This window comes from Lagenorhynchus albirostris, chromosome 3, assembly GCF_949774975.1.
Source record: "Lagenorhynchus albirostris chromosome 3, mLagAlb1.1, whole genome shotgun sequence".
NCBI lineage: Eukaryota > Metazoa > Chordata > Mammalia > Artiodactyla > Delphinidae > Lagenorhynchus > Lagenorhynchus albirostris.
The window spans coordinates 106,539,950-106,557,841 of record NC_083097.1 but is presented as its reverse complement, the minus strand read 5'-3'; the positions used below and the strand labels follow the sequence as shown (position 1 = coordinate 106,557,841).

General features: G+C 39.7%; 1 protein-coding gene across 4 annotated transcripts in view; it reads right to left on the bottom strand.

Annotated features, from left to right (window-relative positions):
- The window catches only part of SLC27A6 (solute carrier family 27 member 6), a 64,272-nt gene that overhangs the window by 28,538 nt on the left and 17,842 nt on the right, over positions 1-17,892 (bottom strand). For all 4 annotated transcript variants that reach the window (XM_060143505.1, XM_060143507.1, XM_060143506.1 and 1 more), the window contains 2 exons: positions 16,139-16,297; positions 14,716-14,840 (listed from right to left, as the gene is read on the bottom strand). In XM_060143505.1, coding sequence (XP_059999488.1) covers positions 14,716-14,840; positions 16,139-16,297 — 284 coding nt within the window. The remainder of the gene's footprint in view (positions 1-14,715; positions 14,841-16,138; positions 16,298-17,892) is intronic.

The following is a 17,892-nucleotide window of genomic DNA, read 5'->3' as shown; positions in this document are numbered from 1 at the left end:
GTAAAAAAAAAAATCAACTTAATATTTACATGCGTTAAGCACCAGCAGGTAAACTGGACAACACACTGGTGCTACAAATTGGTGAAGCTTCCTCATCCAGATTCCCATTTAAGTTCATTCTATGTCTTCTTAAGAAATGCTTTATCTCATTGGAAATAAATGCGAGTTGGCTTTATTTGTAAAGCAGGTGTAGAGTTTCTTATATTCATTGAGCATATTGGTAGGAGGGCAAAATATTGTTCAGATGAGCCTTTTAAAAAATCCTACCCAGGTAGTGATGTTGTGAAGCTCTCTTGGTAACCCTGGAAGATGACTGGAAGCCAAGGGAAGGGATCAAGCAGAGCCTGAAGTAATAGCATCAACTGGCACGATGGACTGGGAGGTTGGCAGGAGTCAGAGATAGCAGCTAAAGTGGTCCAGATAAAAGATGATTAGAGGAGGAACCCAGATTATGGTCAGGGAAATGGAAAAGGAGGGTCAGCAGAACAACAAATGTATGGAAGAAAAAAATCATCAAGATTGGCAAAGGGAGCCTTCAAACGTCACCCTGGAGTTTATGGAAATTAAGAGGAGGGTCTGAGGTTGCTAATTATATTTGGTCTTATATGCGTCCATTTTGAAGGTGATTTGTGAAATTAGTGGTAAATCATCTAAAATACAACCAAATCTTCCTAATGTCCATCTATAATTTAAAGAATCTCCTCTCTGTCCATAAGTCTCCTGAAGGCTTCTTTAATTTAATTTTTTTAATAAATTTATTTATTTTTGGCTGTGTTGGGTCTTCGTTACTGCATGCGGGCTTTCTCTAGTTGTGGCGACCGGGGGCTATCCTTTGTTGCAGTGTGTGGGTTTCTCATTGCAGTGTCTCCTCTTGTTGTGGAGCACAGGCTCTAGGCATACAGGCTTCAGTAGTTGTGGTGCATGGGCTCAGTAGTTGTGGCGCATGGGCTTAGTTGCTCCGCGGCATGTGGGATCTTCCCGGACCAGGGCTCGAACCCATGTCCCCTGCATTGGCAGGTGGATTCTTAACCACTGCGCCACGAGGAAAGTCCCTGAAGGCTTCTTTAGAACAAATTCCTATTCCTTTCACTTCTTCCTGAGTTATGAAGTTACTACCTAACTGTCACTGGATATCTAAGCTGTGTTGGGGACAGAATGAGAAGAGCATGCATAAATACATGTACGATTAAATGAACTAATGAACACATAGCACCTTCATATGTACATACACAAGAGAAAGTCACAGAGTGGCAGAGACTAAGACACAGAGAGACAGAGTTGGAGAATCTGAGAGAGTGCATGAGAGACAAAAACACAGATAGAAAGCAGGAAAGGCAGAGAGTGAAAGTGAAAGAGAGAGAGAGAGAATATGAACAAAACAGAGAAAGGGACAGAGTGAAATAGAGATACACAGAAACATAGAAACAGAGTGATATATGCAGAGGCAGAGAGGGACCCACCGCATGTGAGAGAAACACAGAGACACTCAGAGAGCTGGACACACACACACACACAGAGATGCAAAGTGAGACACATTCACACAGCACAGAGATCCACAACACACACAAAGTGAAAGACAGTGACAAAGAAGCATGCACACAGAGGGATATTCTCTGTCACTCTCTCTCTCACACACACACAAACACACATATACACAAACACACACAGCAAAAAAAAAAAAATTATATAAACTAGACACATATACCAGAAGGCAGAGAGGCACACACATAAAGACACACTGCTGCTCACAGAGACATCAGTATTGAGACACACGGAAAGAGATACATGCAAATAAAGAGACTTACAAACAGAAATCAAGGCAAACAGAGTCCAAGAAAGGGGGAAAAGCAGAAATCCAGAGAGAGTGGGACGGGAACAAAAGACACGTCTGCAGCCGTATCAGAAGAAGCAAGGGAGTGAAATATGTCTGTACCTCCATGACCAGGTTATTATATTATCTCATTTTAATCACCATGACAACCTCATGAAATAAGAAGCATTATCCCCATTTTGCACATGGGGATAATGAAGTTCAGATCCAAAGTCATACACCAGATAAACAAAGATAGAATTTGAACTCATCGAAGTGTAAGTGCTCTGTGGGCAGAGAGGGTGGGAAGGAACGAGGGATGAGAGGAAAGAAGGAAAAAGGGGCGGAGGGAGAAAACCAGCTCAAAAACCCTTAACAGCCCCTGCTCTATTTTTCCAAGCCTTTCCGCGTGATTTCAGTAATAGGAAGCAATTGAAACCTGGGTTTCTAATTCAGCAGTAAGTGCTTAAATGTTTATACACTGGCACACACACACACAGTAAGCCATTTTACAGTACACAGAAAGGACTCATTTTATTGTCAGCCCTTTAAAATCCCCTTTGAAATTTAAGAGAGAGTTTGCTGAATGGGTCAGAGCTTTTAATGTAGTGACCCCAGGGTTATGGATTTCAGTACACAGTCCCTCTGGCTTTCAGTACCACACATCACAATGGTGTGCGGATAGCAGTGAAGGAGTCACGTTATTTTGTATCAAGGCTCTTGTTTCTTCAAAACATCCTTTGAGAGCTGTTTTCCCGGAGTGTCTGTTGAGCTGCTATATTTGAGGCAGTGGTTGAACTACAGTTACCTCCTACCCAGTCACAGATTTATTCACTTGCCAAATATGCAGGTCTCTAACAACACCTCTTAGAAACAAAACCTCTTTCTTCCAGACCATGTGCTTAATCCTACTCAGTGAATCTATAACACACCCAGGCTGAAGAGGCTCTTTGTATGCCTGTGAAAAGTGAAACTCTGGAAGCTCTGTTTCAATACAGGTAATTTTGTGTATCAACCCTGATTTCTCAGGAAACAAAGACGGTTGTTAGATGGAGAGACAGAAAAGAAACATAAACTCATGGGAAGACAGAAGAGAAACATAAACTCAAAGTGGAAAAAAAGGGACAAATCATTTCTGCCTTCAGCCCTGGATAACTAGCAGCTTAATGCACAAAACAAAAGTATGGTCTAATTCCTTTACTAAAACATATTAACAACATGTGTTAGGGATTATGATTCTTCCATCATGATTCTATTTAACAGAAGACCTCTTTTCCCTAACACCCACTGATAATCACATACGCACATGTATCACAACCACACATCCCTGTAATAAGAAGAATAACTATACATTCCAACAGTTTGCTTCTTTCATGGACACTCTACTACTACACACTGGAAAAATAAAGGCAGCAAGCCCAGTGGGTATCACAGAGCAGGGACAAAGAAACCTTAAATGCAAACAGGATATGAGAGAATCCTGTTAACAAGAAAATAGGCACAAAACAGCAGTTTCTTATACTGAAGCAGGAAAGGCATGGTGGAGGGGAGAGGGCAGGGGACTCTTTTGAGAAAGGACATAAGAGGATTTAAAAGGAGAGGCCCCCAAGGCTAAGATAGCGTGGGCTCAGCTGCCCAAGTCTTGGTGTAGCTGCCTTTCCAGTCTGGTTACGGGCAGGCCACGGTTTGAGAGATAACAGTCATCAGTTCAACAAACCATTTTAAGTCACAAATAACAGCTAGAAAAGACCTCTGTGATTGCAAACGTTACAGCAGAAAGGTGTACCACATAGTGGGCTTATTTCCAATTCATTTTCTAGAAATAATAAGTAATTGAGATTACCATTTGCAGACCACTCACTCTGCACAGGTGCTTTCTATCCTGGCAGCACTGGTGAGAACTGAAAATGGGAGGAAATCAATGCTTCAGCCCAGAGGCATTGCACAGTTGCCTTGTAGAGAAAGACCAGCTCCAGGAGTCTGCAGGACTCACCTCTGACCCAAATGACTGTTCTCACTCACCTAGAAAAAGGCTGTGCAGATGTAAAGGGAGGATGATCTTCCCGGGAAACCCAGAAAGAGGTCACCTGAGCCACAGCTACCACAAGTCACTAATGAACTGAAAAGTTCAGGGGCCCATTAAAAGTGCAGGATAATTTCTGCTGTGAGCTGGAAGCAGCAATGGCCTGACACCCTTCCCGCAATGATGCTGACTTTGATTTTTCCAAAGTCTCTCCCTGAACTCTATCCTCCCCAGGAACTCTGACTTTCTCATTACAATTGAGCTTTCCTTTCAGTTCTGGACTAGGCAAAGATTGTGCCCATCATGAACACATAGGTGTCCCAGCAACTGGTCTCATTACATTTGTTACTTTATTTTTTTAAATAATTCAACAAATTTTTATTGAGCACTACTATGGCAGGCACCATTCTGAGTACTGAGGATATAACTAGAGATAAAAATGATAAACTCCCTGCTTTCCTGGAACTTATATAATAGGGTGGGGAGATTAAGTGACAACAAATAAAAATTATCTATAAAATATGTAATGGGGTAATAAGTTCTATGAGGAAAATAGAGCAGGGAAAGAGGACTCAGAGACAAACACTGTAATAAAGAGCTGACTCCATTCTTGATGTTTGACTGCTGAGAGCTTTCAAACCACCCCCAATCCCCTTTCCTCTTCTGCCCTATATCTGGGCAAGCTCTTGAGAAAGCCCAGGGCTCCTTCCTTTGGCAGCAACAGGAAATTCAAAGCGCATGAGCAATCCTGCATGCACAAGGCCCCTCAGCCTAGTGCTAGCCTCTTATCACAATAAAAGCTGAACCTGTCTCTTTCCCCTGCTTTCTCAAGCCAGTTTTTGGCTTGCTTGGGCCCCTGCCCTACTCTCCCCAGAAAGCCCCATCATAGGAGTGATAAACATGTTCACATTCTCTTACTGCATGTGTGGCATCGTCATCAGTCTCCACTTTTGAACCAGATTTTGGGTACGGGGTCCACTGGAGTTGGGAAGGTGACCATACCAGACGTTTTTAGGGGTTGTCGCCAGAGAAATGCTCTCCAAACAGGAGGAGGAGGGGATTTCAATGGATCAGGGAGTGAGGCATGCAAATATACGGGGGAACACTCAGTGGGAGGAAACTGAGAACCCTGGCACATTGAAGAAAAAGAGAGGAGGTCAGTGAGGCTGGGGTGGAGTAACCAAGTAGTCTGGTGGGGTGAGGGAGCGGATAGGGGAGGAGGTCCCAGCAGGGGAAGCAGATCACATAGAGCTATGTGACCCATGCCAAGGGAATCTGGACTTTTCCTCCAAGTAAACTATCAGAAGGATTTGAGTAGTGAAGTAACATAATCTGACTTACATTTTAACAGAATCATTCCAATTGCTATGTAAGAATTGAAGTTAGGGGGGCAAAATGGAGTTAAGAAGAGGCCATTGCTGGAATTTCAGGGGAGAAGTAGTGCTGATGGAGATGACAGCAGCAGGTCAGGTGGTAAGAGGAGGTTTGAGTCTGGATATATTTAAAGGTTGAAACTGCAGGATGTGCTCATGGACTGGACAGGAGGTGTGAGAAAAAGAGAAGCTGCAAGGGACATTCTAGAGTGTTTGTGACTGAGTACCTGGAAGAATGGAGTTGTCATTAACTGAGACAGTCAAGATGGAAGCAAGGAGTACATGCTGAGGCAGGAGGTGCTGACAAAGTTCGCCACTTTTTTTTTTTTTTTTTTTTTTTTTTTTGCGGTACGCGGGCCTCTCACTGCTGTGGCCTCTCCCATTGCGGAGCACAGGCTCCGGACTCGCAGGCTCAGCAGCCATGGCTCACGGGCCCAGCCGCTCCGCGGCACGTGGGATCTTCCCGGACCGGGGCACGAACCTGTGTCCCCTGCATCGGCAGGCAGACTCTCAACCACTGCGCCACCAGGGAAGCCCAAAGTTCGCCACTTGTGAGACGAGATGTCAATCAGATTTCTAAGTGGAGATGCCAAGTAGGAATCTAGACACATAAAAGTTGACATCAAGGGAGAAGACAGGGCTACAGCTATAAATTTGAGAGTTAAGTTGTAGATGGTATTTGCAGCTGGGAACATGTCCAGAGAGAAAAGGGAAAAGCTTGATTGAGAGTCCTGGACACACTAACAATTAGAGGTCAGGAAGATTGAGGAAGATCCAGCAATGGAGACAACTTAAAGCTATAAACTGGCATTCCTGAACCTGGTTTATATGAGTCTAATGTAAAGACAGGTAATGATAAATGCAGTTCTGAACCTGTCAGGCTGGAGGCTAGAACAATTTTGGCACATCTGCTATGATAACAAAACTGTTTTGCAAGGCCTCTTGGGAGAAGGCTGTCTCCTCTTCCAGAGAGCCCCCAGCATTACTGTCAGTCTGTTTTCATTTGTACTTCAGTACTTAACTCATTCATCCTTATGTCAGCTCTGGATGTAATTGTTATTACACTCATTTTATAGATGAGAAAACTGGGGTGGAGGCTGCTCAGAAAAGCAAAAATTTGTCCAAGATCAGAGAGCTTGTAAGACAGGGAAGACAGGCTTGAACTTCAAGCTCCCCAACTCTAGGGGGCAAAGAAATTAAATGCTTTGCCTGATGTCACATGATGAATTAATGGAAAAGATGGAATTAAAACCCTCATCTTGGGCTTCCCTGGTGGCGCAGTGGTTGAGAGTCTGCCTGCCGATGCAGGGGACACGGGTTCGTGCCCCGGTCCAGGAAGATCCCACATGCTGCGGAGTGGCTGGGCCCGTGAGCCATGGCCGCTGGGCCTGCGCATCCGGAGCCTGTGCTCCGCAGCAGGAGAGGCTGCAACAGTGAGAGGCCCGGGTACTGGAAAAAAAAACCCCTCATCTTTAAATTCATTGTTACTTTTTTTCATTGGGAATAAAATCATCTTTTGGAAAATTTTAGTTGGTAATAATTTGCTAAAGATTCTTGTATTTGCTGGTAAGCCTTACTGGAAGGGCAAAGATCAACCATTTCTGACCTTGACTTCCTATGTCCGTAGCATGGGTATCAGGAACACACAATTAAAGGAATAGGCAATGTGAAAAACAGCAAATAAACAGTAAAATAAATAATCTTGAAGGTATATTTTAAAATGTTAAATCAGTCTGCAATGTAGGAAAACCTTACTAACATACCACATTTACAGTAACAGCAGGATATACCCCAAGGGGAAACAGGTATAATGTTTTCAGGGTTTCTTATTTTATTTTTATTTCTAATGTTTTTGTGTGACAAGTATAATATAAAATTGTTAATATTTTAACATTATTAAAAAGTTTTATTTTAAAATAATCATGATCTAAATTGACTTTTACAATCAATGTTGTATGATTTTTGTTAGTCAAAGGCCAATTATTTTTTAACGCCACAAAAATTACTCTAATTTTATAATGACATTCATGGAAAACATTACCATGTTCTGCATAAAAATAAAATCCTTCCATTTGTATTGGCTTACCAGTTTACATTTTTTCACATATATCTCATAACCAGATGGTGAGAATCAAAGGCCGAATTAGGAGAGGTAGGTATTTATATAAAGACAGGAACTATGGCTCAAAGAGAAAAGACCAGCAGAGTCATACAACAAGAGCTTGAAACTGAGCCTGTCTTTTGATTCCACAGCCAACACACTATCTGATGGCTTTCCACATAAAGCTAAATTTGTAGGGAAATTTAATAAATAAAGGATATATGTATTCTTAATGGAAATGACAGCAGGAAAGGTATAAGCAGATAGACAGAAAAAGATATGTATACTTTATATGTACCACTACCCACGAACTACGAATCATTAAGTATTAAAATTGGCATTTATAAAAAGTCTTTAATATATACGCAGTTCTAAAACTTTCCAAAACATTAATTCCCTCCTAATTCTACTGACGTTTAGGTTGCTAATAGCTATTTTTTATCTTACTCCCTCATATTTCTTTTTGTTTTTTCCTTCTGCCTTTATTTATTTGGCTGCGTTGGGTCTTTGTTGCTGCGCTCAGGCTTTCTCTAGCTGCAGCGAGCGGGTGCGGTGCGTGGGCTTCTCGTTGCAGTGGATTCTCTTGTGGAGGAGGAAGACGGGCTCTAGGCATGCAGGCTTCAGTAGTTGCAGCACGCAGGCTCAGTAGTTGTGGCACACCGGCCCTAGAGCGCACAGGTTTCAGGAGTTGTGGTGAGCAGGCTCAGTAGTTGTGGCTCACGGGCTCTAGAGCACAGGCTCACTAGTTGTGGTACACAGGCTTAGCTGTTCCATGGCATGTGGGATCTTACTGGACCAGGGAATGAACCTGTGTCCCCTGCATTGGCAGGCTGATCCTTAACCACTGCACCACCAGGGAAGTCCCCTTCATCATTTATTAGTTGGAATTCTTCTGGTTCCTGTCCTGGGCATTTGTGTACCTGATATTCTGAATGAAGTAGAATATAAGCCATGCTGAAGAAATAATCATCAAAATAATGAAGGATATTGACATGAAGACTAGAGAGCCACAGCTGAAGTTCTTTGGCAGCGTTCGAGTTCCAACCGCTATTGTCATTTGTAGAGATGTTTTTCTCCAGGTAACTCAAAATATCCTTACCTCTCAATTCTGTAATCATGACAGCAATAATATGTCAAGTGCCTGGATGAGTCATGGTGACTGGCTCCTTTTTGGATTTATTATTGTAGATAACCACAGCAACTGCATTGTGGAAAGCAGCCTCTGATATTTTCTCTTTAAAGGGGCAATTTCCCCTCTGCAGCAAGGAAATTCACTGTTTGATGTTAGGAGGGACAAAGAACCATGTTTGAGGATCACAGCTCAGATGATCAGCAAAGTTCTGAAGGCCAGAATCTTAAATCAAGGTTGTTGGCAGGGCCATCTTCCCTCTGAAGGTCCTAGTGGAGAATCCTTGCTTGCCTCTTCCAGCTTCTGGTAGCTCCAGGTGACCTTGGCTTGTGGCTGCATCACTCCAACCTCTGCCTCTGTCTTCACATGGCCTTCTCCTCTGTCATCCCTCATATTTCTATATTTGTAGTTTCTAAGCAGAAAAGAAAGTTCTGGTTCCTTGCTGACTTTTCTAAATGCTTTCATATTTAGTGTGAGAATAGTAAACACATCTTTGATTTATTTAAGAAAAACTGGGTTTTAAAAGAGAGTTGATTTTCTCAACCATGTAATAATATGCTTCAAATATTTGGGGAAAAGAAAAAATTTAAAAATATCTTTAAACGACTAGGTCTTGGAGGTAAAATCAATTGTTTTGAGTGTTGTCGAGAAAACAATGGTAATGAAAGTAAATCAGAACATCTTAATAACAACTAAAATTCACAATAGTTTTAAAACGGCATTCCTTAGACGTTACTATTTGTGATGAAAAAGTTTCCACAGCTTAATGCTTTGAGAAACTACATCTTTCACAAGATGTGAAATGGGGAAAACATAATGGTAAAACACTTGAAGTTATATAGAAACTAAGAAAATGAAAACACGATAAAAAGAACAAATGCTTTAAAAATATCCATTTTCAATTAGAAAAGAAAAGAATAAATGGTAATGCCCTGAATCAGGGACAAGGTAATGCCAATGCACTTAGCCTTTACCTGTCTTCAGACCCATTCAAAACATAACTGGTAAAACAAATAAACAACAAATTCAAGAGATTTAGGTTAAGTCAGCATCATTTAGTCTCCCCTACTGGAATTTTATTCTCTGGTACTGTTGCATTGTCTTTATCCTTACATCTTATCTAAATATAACAAGGAAACCTCTTAAAGCTTGAAAGAAATGATAGACTTTCTTTGGAGAAAATAAAGTAGGTGTCCTTTCATGTTGAAGTCTGAAAAAAATCTCATGTCATCAATTTCAACATTTTCATTTTTTTACCCTCAAAAAACACTTAGGGGTTCACTACAGGACTGTCTAAACATTACTAGTGACAAATTTAGTACAATCCATATGGAATTTAATGAACAATATTTAATGAAAAATATTTAATAAATATTCATCAAACATTCAGGTGTTTAAAAATGTCTCTTTTCATGATGGGAGTTGAGCATAATCCATTTTGTCAAAGTTTTAATATATTTTCACTACAGTATCCAGAATCATAAGTATACTTTCTGGCTCCCAATAAATATCTTAGATTTTAAGAAAATAGAATAAAGAAACAGGATATAATTAATAGAAAACATATATACAAATATATACTAAAGAATATAAGCTATGCCTTGAGAATGTCAAAACGTGGGTGTTCCACATTGAGAGCTATAGACAAACTATATAGTGTAAATGATAAACTATAATGTTAACTTGAAAAACAGGCATCATACTTATGCATTATAACATAGGTCTTTGCTAACTAGGTCCCATCCCTTGCACTCTTTGGGCTCCAGATTCTTGCATCCAACTGCCTATTTTACTTCTTACCCTGGATGTCTAATTAACACACCAAACTTAACAGGTCCAAAAGAAATTTAATTTTCATTCCCCAAATCTCAGTTTTCCTTATCTCAGCAAATGGTTTGCAATTTGCCTAGACATTTGAACCAGAAACCGGGGACGCATCCTTGATTCTATCCATTTCTTCACTCTTCACCCCCTATTCTTGAACTAACAAATCTTGTTATCTTTCCTTCAAAATAGATCCCAAATTGGTATAGTATTTTCCAGTTTGCCTTTATCTTTTTCCAAATACTCTGATGGGAACAAAATCAAATTTCTCCTCCAGGGTCTACTGAGCCCCATAAGATCTGGTCTATGGATGACCCAGCTCCTTCTCTTTAAACACTCAGGCTATGTCCTCTGTGGGCTGCTCTGTTTTCAGTTTATTCCATCCAGACTGCAGTCCCCCAGCTTTTCCATGGCTGGATCCCACCTGTCATAACGATTCCTCAGCTCACAGGTCACCATGTCAATGAAGTCTTCCCTGACCATTCAATCTATTATAATTAGCAATGCCCCACTCTCGCCACTTATTGGTCTCCATCACCTCAGCTGGTTTTGTTTCTTCATAATATTTATCATTATCTGTAATCACTTTTCTTCATGTGTTTGCTGGCTTATTTTCTCTCTCCTCAAACCAGAGTGTAAGTTACGTGAGAAAAGCGGTCTTGTTTGTCTTCTGTGCCCCTTTCAACTCAAACCTACATTACTTGCATGAATGAATGAGTGACATGATCCTATTCCTAGGTAAATCCCTAGGTATGGCAGAGCTATTTAAATAAGATAAACGGTGCAGCAAGAGTCCCCCAGAGGATCATTGATGTCTAGAGTTCCACCACATTCCTCACCTATTGATATTAAATGCAGCATTAATATTAAGAAAATATAGAGCTAGACCCAATCATAAAATGTATGATGGTCTTCGGTAATGTAGAAAATATAGAAGATTGGAAAGTGGGGAAAGAGCTGCCTTCCTAGTCTCAGGGGAAGAGGATAATTACCCCAACACTCCATGACTAAGAGAAGCCAGTACCTCAGCTTTTTTTTTTTTAAGGACAGTGTGGCTGCCAGCAGTTTGAGGCACATCCAGTGTTTATGCGAAAGGAAATTTTGTAACTGGAGTTTTTAAAAAGAGAAAAAAGATGGGGTTGGGTGGGGGGTGCTAAGTGCTTCCAGCCAGGGAAAACCAACCCTAGGATGTTTTTATACAGCTATATACAAACACTCAACTCAGACTGTGGCTTCTGCCTGCAGGTAAATATCCTTTGGAATATATTACTTACCTGAGATTGACAACAACTCTGGATATACTTAGGGAATATGTGGTTTCGCTTTCTTTTAAAGATTTATATTAAATATCTATGGGGCTTCAAACCACGACTCATGAGACACGCAATTTAATTTCTCTGAGGATGTGGACCATGTCACTTGTTCACTCTGTGGCCCTACTTGAACCCCCTGCTATGTTGGCTGCACAGCAGACACTGATACTTCCTTTCAGAGGAAGTTCACTGAAAGGAATGAACACTGGACAGCAAGAAAGCAAGATCTCCTTGAAGGGATAAGATGTCATAACAAAATGACTTTCTCCCTTTCCCAATCTTTAATGCCAAGAACTGTTTGTACTCTTTCTGTGAGAAATCAACAAAGAGGATTAGGTAATACAACGCATCTCTGCTAAAAAAAATCATTCAGTTTTCCTTTGGCAAATCTATATTTATTTCTCTCTCTCCTCCTCAACTTGTCTTCAGGTAAGTGGTTAGAGATTATTACACAAACACTCCTCTTTCCTCAAAGAACTTTAATTAAGAGTTAGAATACTTAATAACTAAAAGCAACCAGGAGTTCTGCTTTCAATTCTCAGTTCTCTCAAATTCTCTGCAGCTATAGTATTTCCCCCAAATCAGTGCATTACAAATTCAGAGAGGTGAAAAGACTATTTCATTTCATTTAAAAATGTCAAAGGAAAACACCTTGAAAAAAGACTTGTAGCAAATATGACAAACTGTTAATTCCTTTAGTATATGAAATGAGAGCTCAAATGAAAAAGATAAAACATTATGTGCCAAAGAGATAAATGAGTAAAAGACTCAGAAGAGGTATTTTAAAAGGGAAATACAGCTAGAAAACTATCCCACCTTGCCAGTAATCTTAACAAAGAAATTAAAAATGTTTGTTTCTAGTCTATAAAATTATAAATAACAAAGAAATTAAAAATGTTTGTTTCTAGTCTATAAAATTATAAATAAAATTAGAAATCTTTTCCTCGTTTTTTTTTTTTTTTTTAAATAGGACATTCTTTGTTCAAACAGAATATCACTACGAAGCCCAAGCAAGTTGGGTTTCATCAACCGTATTTGACAGGGTGGGCCATGGAAACTGGCCTATTCTCCCTGTTCTCCATCCTACAGGGACTTTTGAGGAAGCTTAAAAAGCATAACGTGTTTTAGGTGTTACCCACGTAAGTAAAATGTAAGCGTTATTGACTGACAACAATAACAACAAAAAGTAGTGTCGGGCTTCCCTGGTGGCGCAGTGGTTGAGAGTCCGCCTGCCGATGCAGGGGACACGGGTTCGTGCCCTGGTCCGGGAAGATCCCACATGCCGCGGAGAGTCTGGGCCCGTGAGCCATGGCCGCTGAGCCTGCGCATCCGGAGCCTGTGCTCCGCAACGGGAGACGCCACAACAGTGAAAGGCCCGCGTACGGCAAAACAAACAAACAAACAAAAACAACTAGTGTCTAGTTTTCCATGAAGGACACTGGAAGACCACTATTTTTAATACCACTCAGTATCGATAAGAGACTGTGCAGTGGGCATACTCCCACACTGTCGATGAGATTCTAAATCACATCCACCACTCTGAACAGCAGTCTGGAAATATGCCATCAAAAAATCACCAAAATACCCATGCCCTTTGACTACCTTCACTTCTGAGGCCCTACATGAAGCTACTAAGTACAGCATCGTTTAAGGTGGTAAAACTTCAGAAAAAAATTAATGCATGAATCCAACCATTCAATAGATACTTACAGAGCAAATGATCTTGCAAAAGTTAATGTTGCTAATAAAGGATGAGAGGAAATAAGAATGGCTGGGGGCATGGTCTAGAAAAGCCATGAAGAAGTTCATTAGGTAGTGCTTACTATGTCCTATACTGAAGGAGGCTTTCATTTTACTGGAGGGCATTAATTCCTTAAATTACATAGTCCAGATATCATATCATCAAAGAATACAATGAAAACTATAAGAGAAAATATGTAGCTTGTGGCATTATAATTATTCTACTGGGAATCCTCAGGTAAGACCACAACTCTGATATTGGCAAAATCTCCTGGAGGAAAATAAAGGTCAAAAAGCTAAAACACTTTTCTGGGACTCCTTGTCTTAGCTGTGGATGTGGGGAATCTTTAGCTATTTGAAGTACTCCTGACCAAAGAAAGAGGAAGGATGGCTTCTCCCACAAGGAGGCAGGTCAGGAGTTAGATGGAAGGTCTCTCCATGGCAAACTCCAAGCTTAAATTTACAGGCATTTTGTAAATAAGATTATCCAGTTTCAGATTCTTCTCTGTGTTATCTCTCCTGTGTAATTCCATATCTTTAATAAAGTCTTATTTAAATGCCTCCAGCCTCGTCTCAGTTGTGCTGTGGGTAAAGAAAGGCAACCTCTGTCACCATCCTTCAAGGGCGGCTGGTTTTGATTTGATTACAGGCTGAGAAACTTCCTTGTAGCCTCAAGAATGCTTAGACAATCAGACAGTGAAAAAATAAGCATCTCAAAATACAAATGAGACCAGGAAAAGGACAATAACTTCTGAGGGCAAAAAAGCAAACAAACTAATAAAGACAAGCTTTAGGCTAATGCAACTGTCTTTGAGGGTCTATTTTCAGAAGGGGGCAATTTATCAAAAGTTCATGGAAATGATTGCTTGAGGTGGTGGGGAGACAAGTGCAAATCAAAGCAAAGTTTCTTTTTAAGTTTACAGCAAAACCAAACAAAAAGATATTCTGATGTAATCACTTATTCAAAAGAAAACAAATAGAAAAACAAGTATAATCATTGTTATTAGTTTTTGTGTGTTATTTAAAGACCAACATTTTAAAAGATGATCTAATTCAACCCTTGGAATAACTGCTTTCTGTAAACACAAAAAAATTTCATAATCAGATGCATGCTATGTTTACAGAAATTTTAATCTGTCTAAACATGAAGTGGACTGGATTGCGAGTCTGTCTTCTCCTGCCTCAATATAAAACACATTAGTACATTCCTGATATCCTCCTTTTATTTTCTCTGACTTGTTTTATACTCATTTTATCTTGGGGTTTTGCATACATCTTTGTAAGTCACTTAAACTATGTTTTGGAAGAAAATGGAGTATAAGCAAACAAAAACTATTTTCTCTCAATTATTTTCTTTTTCTTTCTGAAGTTACATTTTCTCTCTGACAACGATTACTCTTACCTTAGGTTGTTTGCAAAGGTAGCGACAAAGTTCTCCAATGTACTGAAACACAGTCACATTATACTTTTTGCAGTCGTTCCAAAATTGGCTTGCTGAAAATTTCTTCTTTAACACACAAGTAGCACCTACAAGAAAAGGTATAAAAAGGCAAAAGGGAAAAAAATTCAAGGGCAGAATTAACGTAAAACACAAATGATGTTGCTCTGTCTAGAACACTTTTGCTCACTTTCAAGGCTTTTATAATCCATCAGTGGCCATTTATATCAAGCTCATTTGAAAACATTAATCTTACAGTCCAATAAGTCTTTTAAAAATATTCATCTTGTAATTTTATATTCTGACTGTAGATACACTTTTTGCAATATATGGGATGAAAGAAGCAGTCAAAATATGTAGGAGAATTACAAGTATTAGAGCATGAATATAGATGAGGTCATCCTTCTTCACAGAAACCAAGAATATTCACTTGCTTTCAACGTTGAATATATACATAGTATTCATTTTTAAAAACTTTTAAGCAGTCTCAATATAGTTTGAGATTGAGAGCTGGTAAGGTAGAGTTAGTATGAAAGCACCAACAAAAAAGGTTCATTGATGACTGCTAATTGTAACATCCTAATTTTAATAACAATGTAAGTCATATGAGTATGTTCCAAGGAAAATACTAATGTCTTGACCCTCATCTTTATTTATTGTGGACATTGATCATATTTGAAATATACTATTCTATAAGATTACTTTATAGTATTTTAGACAAACATAAATAATGGTGAATTATCTCTGTATATTATTTCTGGGCTAACTAGTAACAGACACATAATCTCAGCACGGTTATGAATGGAATCTACTGAGTCACCAGCTCTACCAACTGACTTCTTGGGTATCTGGGGTACACTGTTTGCAAAGATAGCCTCAACAATTTCTCCTACGCCCTTACCTTTGCAGTGTGAATTTGCCACCCTTCCCTTCAAGAAGTGGGGTCTCTTTCCCAACTCTTCAAATCTTGAATTTAAACTGGCTTTTGACTTGCTTTGATCAACAAAGTGCAGGTGAAATGATCCATGTTACTTCCGAGGAGGCTAAGACTTAAGAGCTACACAGCTTCTGAGTTCACCCTCTGGGAAGGCTCCTACCACCATTTAAGGGCAGGGGCGGCAACCACTCAAGGGTGAGCAACCACATGGAGAGGGAAGCCCTGTCTACAGCCAGATCCAACCACAAGGCCAAATTACTGCTCTTTCCACTTCAGGCATATGCTGAAGTATGTGATGAAATTGTGTCCTTTTAATAAATATTTTTTTATAATTGTATAACATGCACACGATCACTCTGAATTCTACTGATAGAGTTTTGCACTTTAATGAAGGCAAGTTCCAATTATTAGGCATTTTGAGAACTTATGAAACAGAAAATAAAAGCTTACCTAACTCAATACATCCACCAATTCCCAGGAGAGATCCTGCGCTATGATACAGAGGAAGGGATATATAAATGATGTCATTGGAAGTACAACCAAAAGCCCATAATCCAGCAGAACTCTTCATAGCCTGCAGCTGACAAATCACAGCTGCTTTTGGGAGACCTAGAAGAAAAGAAAGAAAGAAAGAAAGAATAGAATAGATACTATGCTGGTATCAACTACAACAGCAGTTGAGACAAAAATACATCAAAATGGTCTATATCTTTGGTAAAAGGGGCCATACAAATGTCAGCTACAACTGTAATTAATCTCTAGAATCTTAGATCTACCCAGAAGGATTAAAACTATAAAATTACATAGAGTTTGAGATCTTGTAAAGTTCAAAGAGCCATATCTGCTATAAAGATGCCAAAAATATATCATTCTTTCTCTGGTTCAACATATTTACCGAATAAAACCCAAGTTGTCATGGGTTTTTGGTGACAGCACATGTAGCTATGAACCCCAGTCTACAGTGACTTCCAGACACTCACCAGGGTGAGCCTCAAGTCCGCCTTGCTGCTGCACCTGCTTTGATATTTTCTGACAGGCTTTGTGCTCCATTTCCATTAACTGGAAGATCTCATACACAAAATTGGCATGATCTTGCCTACCATCCTAACCAAAATTCATTTTTTCAAAGGAAGTTTCTGTGGCTTTTCCTGATAGGTTGGCATCTCACACCCTAAAAGAGTTTATTGTCATCCACATGTACTGGGAATCCCTCCAAAATTTCTTCTCAAAGCCATGTATAAAGATTTTGAGTGAGACTAGCATCCTTGATTCTTGATAATGCAATGCCTTTCTCTTCTTCATTGAAAGAATCAAATATTTATGCATTTTCTGCTTCCGAGAAGTTCCCACCTACTGTTCTTCAGTCACCATATTCCCTACTTTCCATATTGTTCCTGACCTCATGGCAACCCAGCCTTAAAAATAACTTTTCAGTTGGAGGTATGTCGAAAAAAGAAGGATGCTTTATCTAGTTATTTTCCACCTGTGTGCTTATGTCACTCCTGTAAAGCACTTTAGTGAGTGAATTAGTCATGTTTTCGTTCCTAATTTGGTTAGCTTTAAGTGAATAATGATCTCATTAATTTATTATTAAACCACTCAAGGTACTCAGACTTTTTGATAAATGAGACAACAGATAGGAGCTTATCTAACAAATGAAAGTGATCAAAGGTTCATGGAGTTTAAAGTTTTAAAGAAGGAAAGAAGAACCAACAGAATAAATGAAGCGTGTTAAAACTGCAAGTTAGAGTCCCTTCTTGAAAGAGTTAGAAAGCACATTAACATATTAAAGCTTTCGACAAGCCCAACAGTACAGAAATGTTACTATTTTTTCAATGATGTTTCTCAAGCTCATGTGGTCATAAAGCCCCTTTACAACTTTTATTTCCCTTCTTTGTAGACATGAAGGGACATGCTGTGCCACATGCTTGGAGAAATGCTACCTTAGATGGTCTCTGAAGTCCTTTGTTCTTCTAACCTTCTATGAATCCCTAGCATTGAAACTCCCCACATGTCCGCAGATGTGAGGAGACCACTGGGATAAGGTCCAGGCGTAAAGGTGGGAGTGAGGCTGTGTCCAGTGAATTGGGGATTAGCAGGAAGAAGGAGGAACAGATGATATCAAGAGAAAACCAATTTAGGGGCAGGGATGAAAAAATCTGGGGAATTCGGGGATAATTTTGGAAAAAGGAAAGAATCCATAG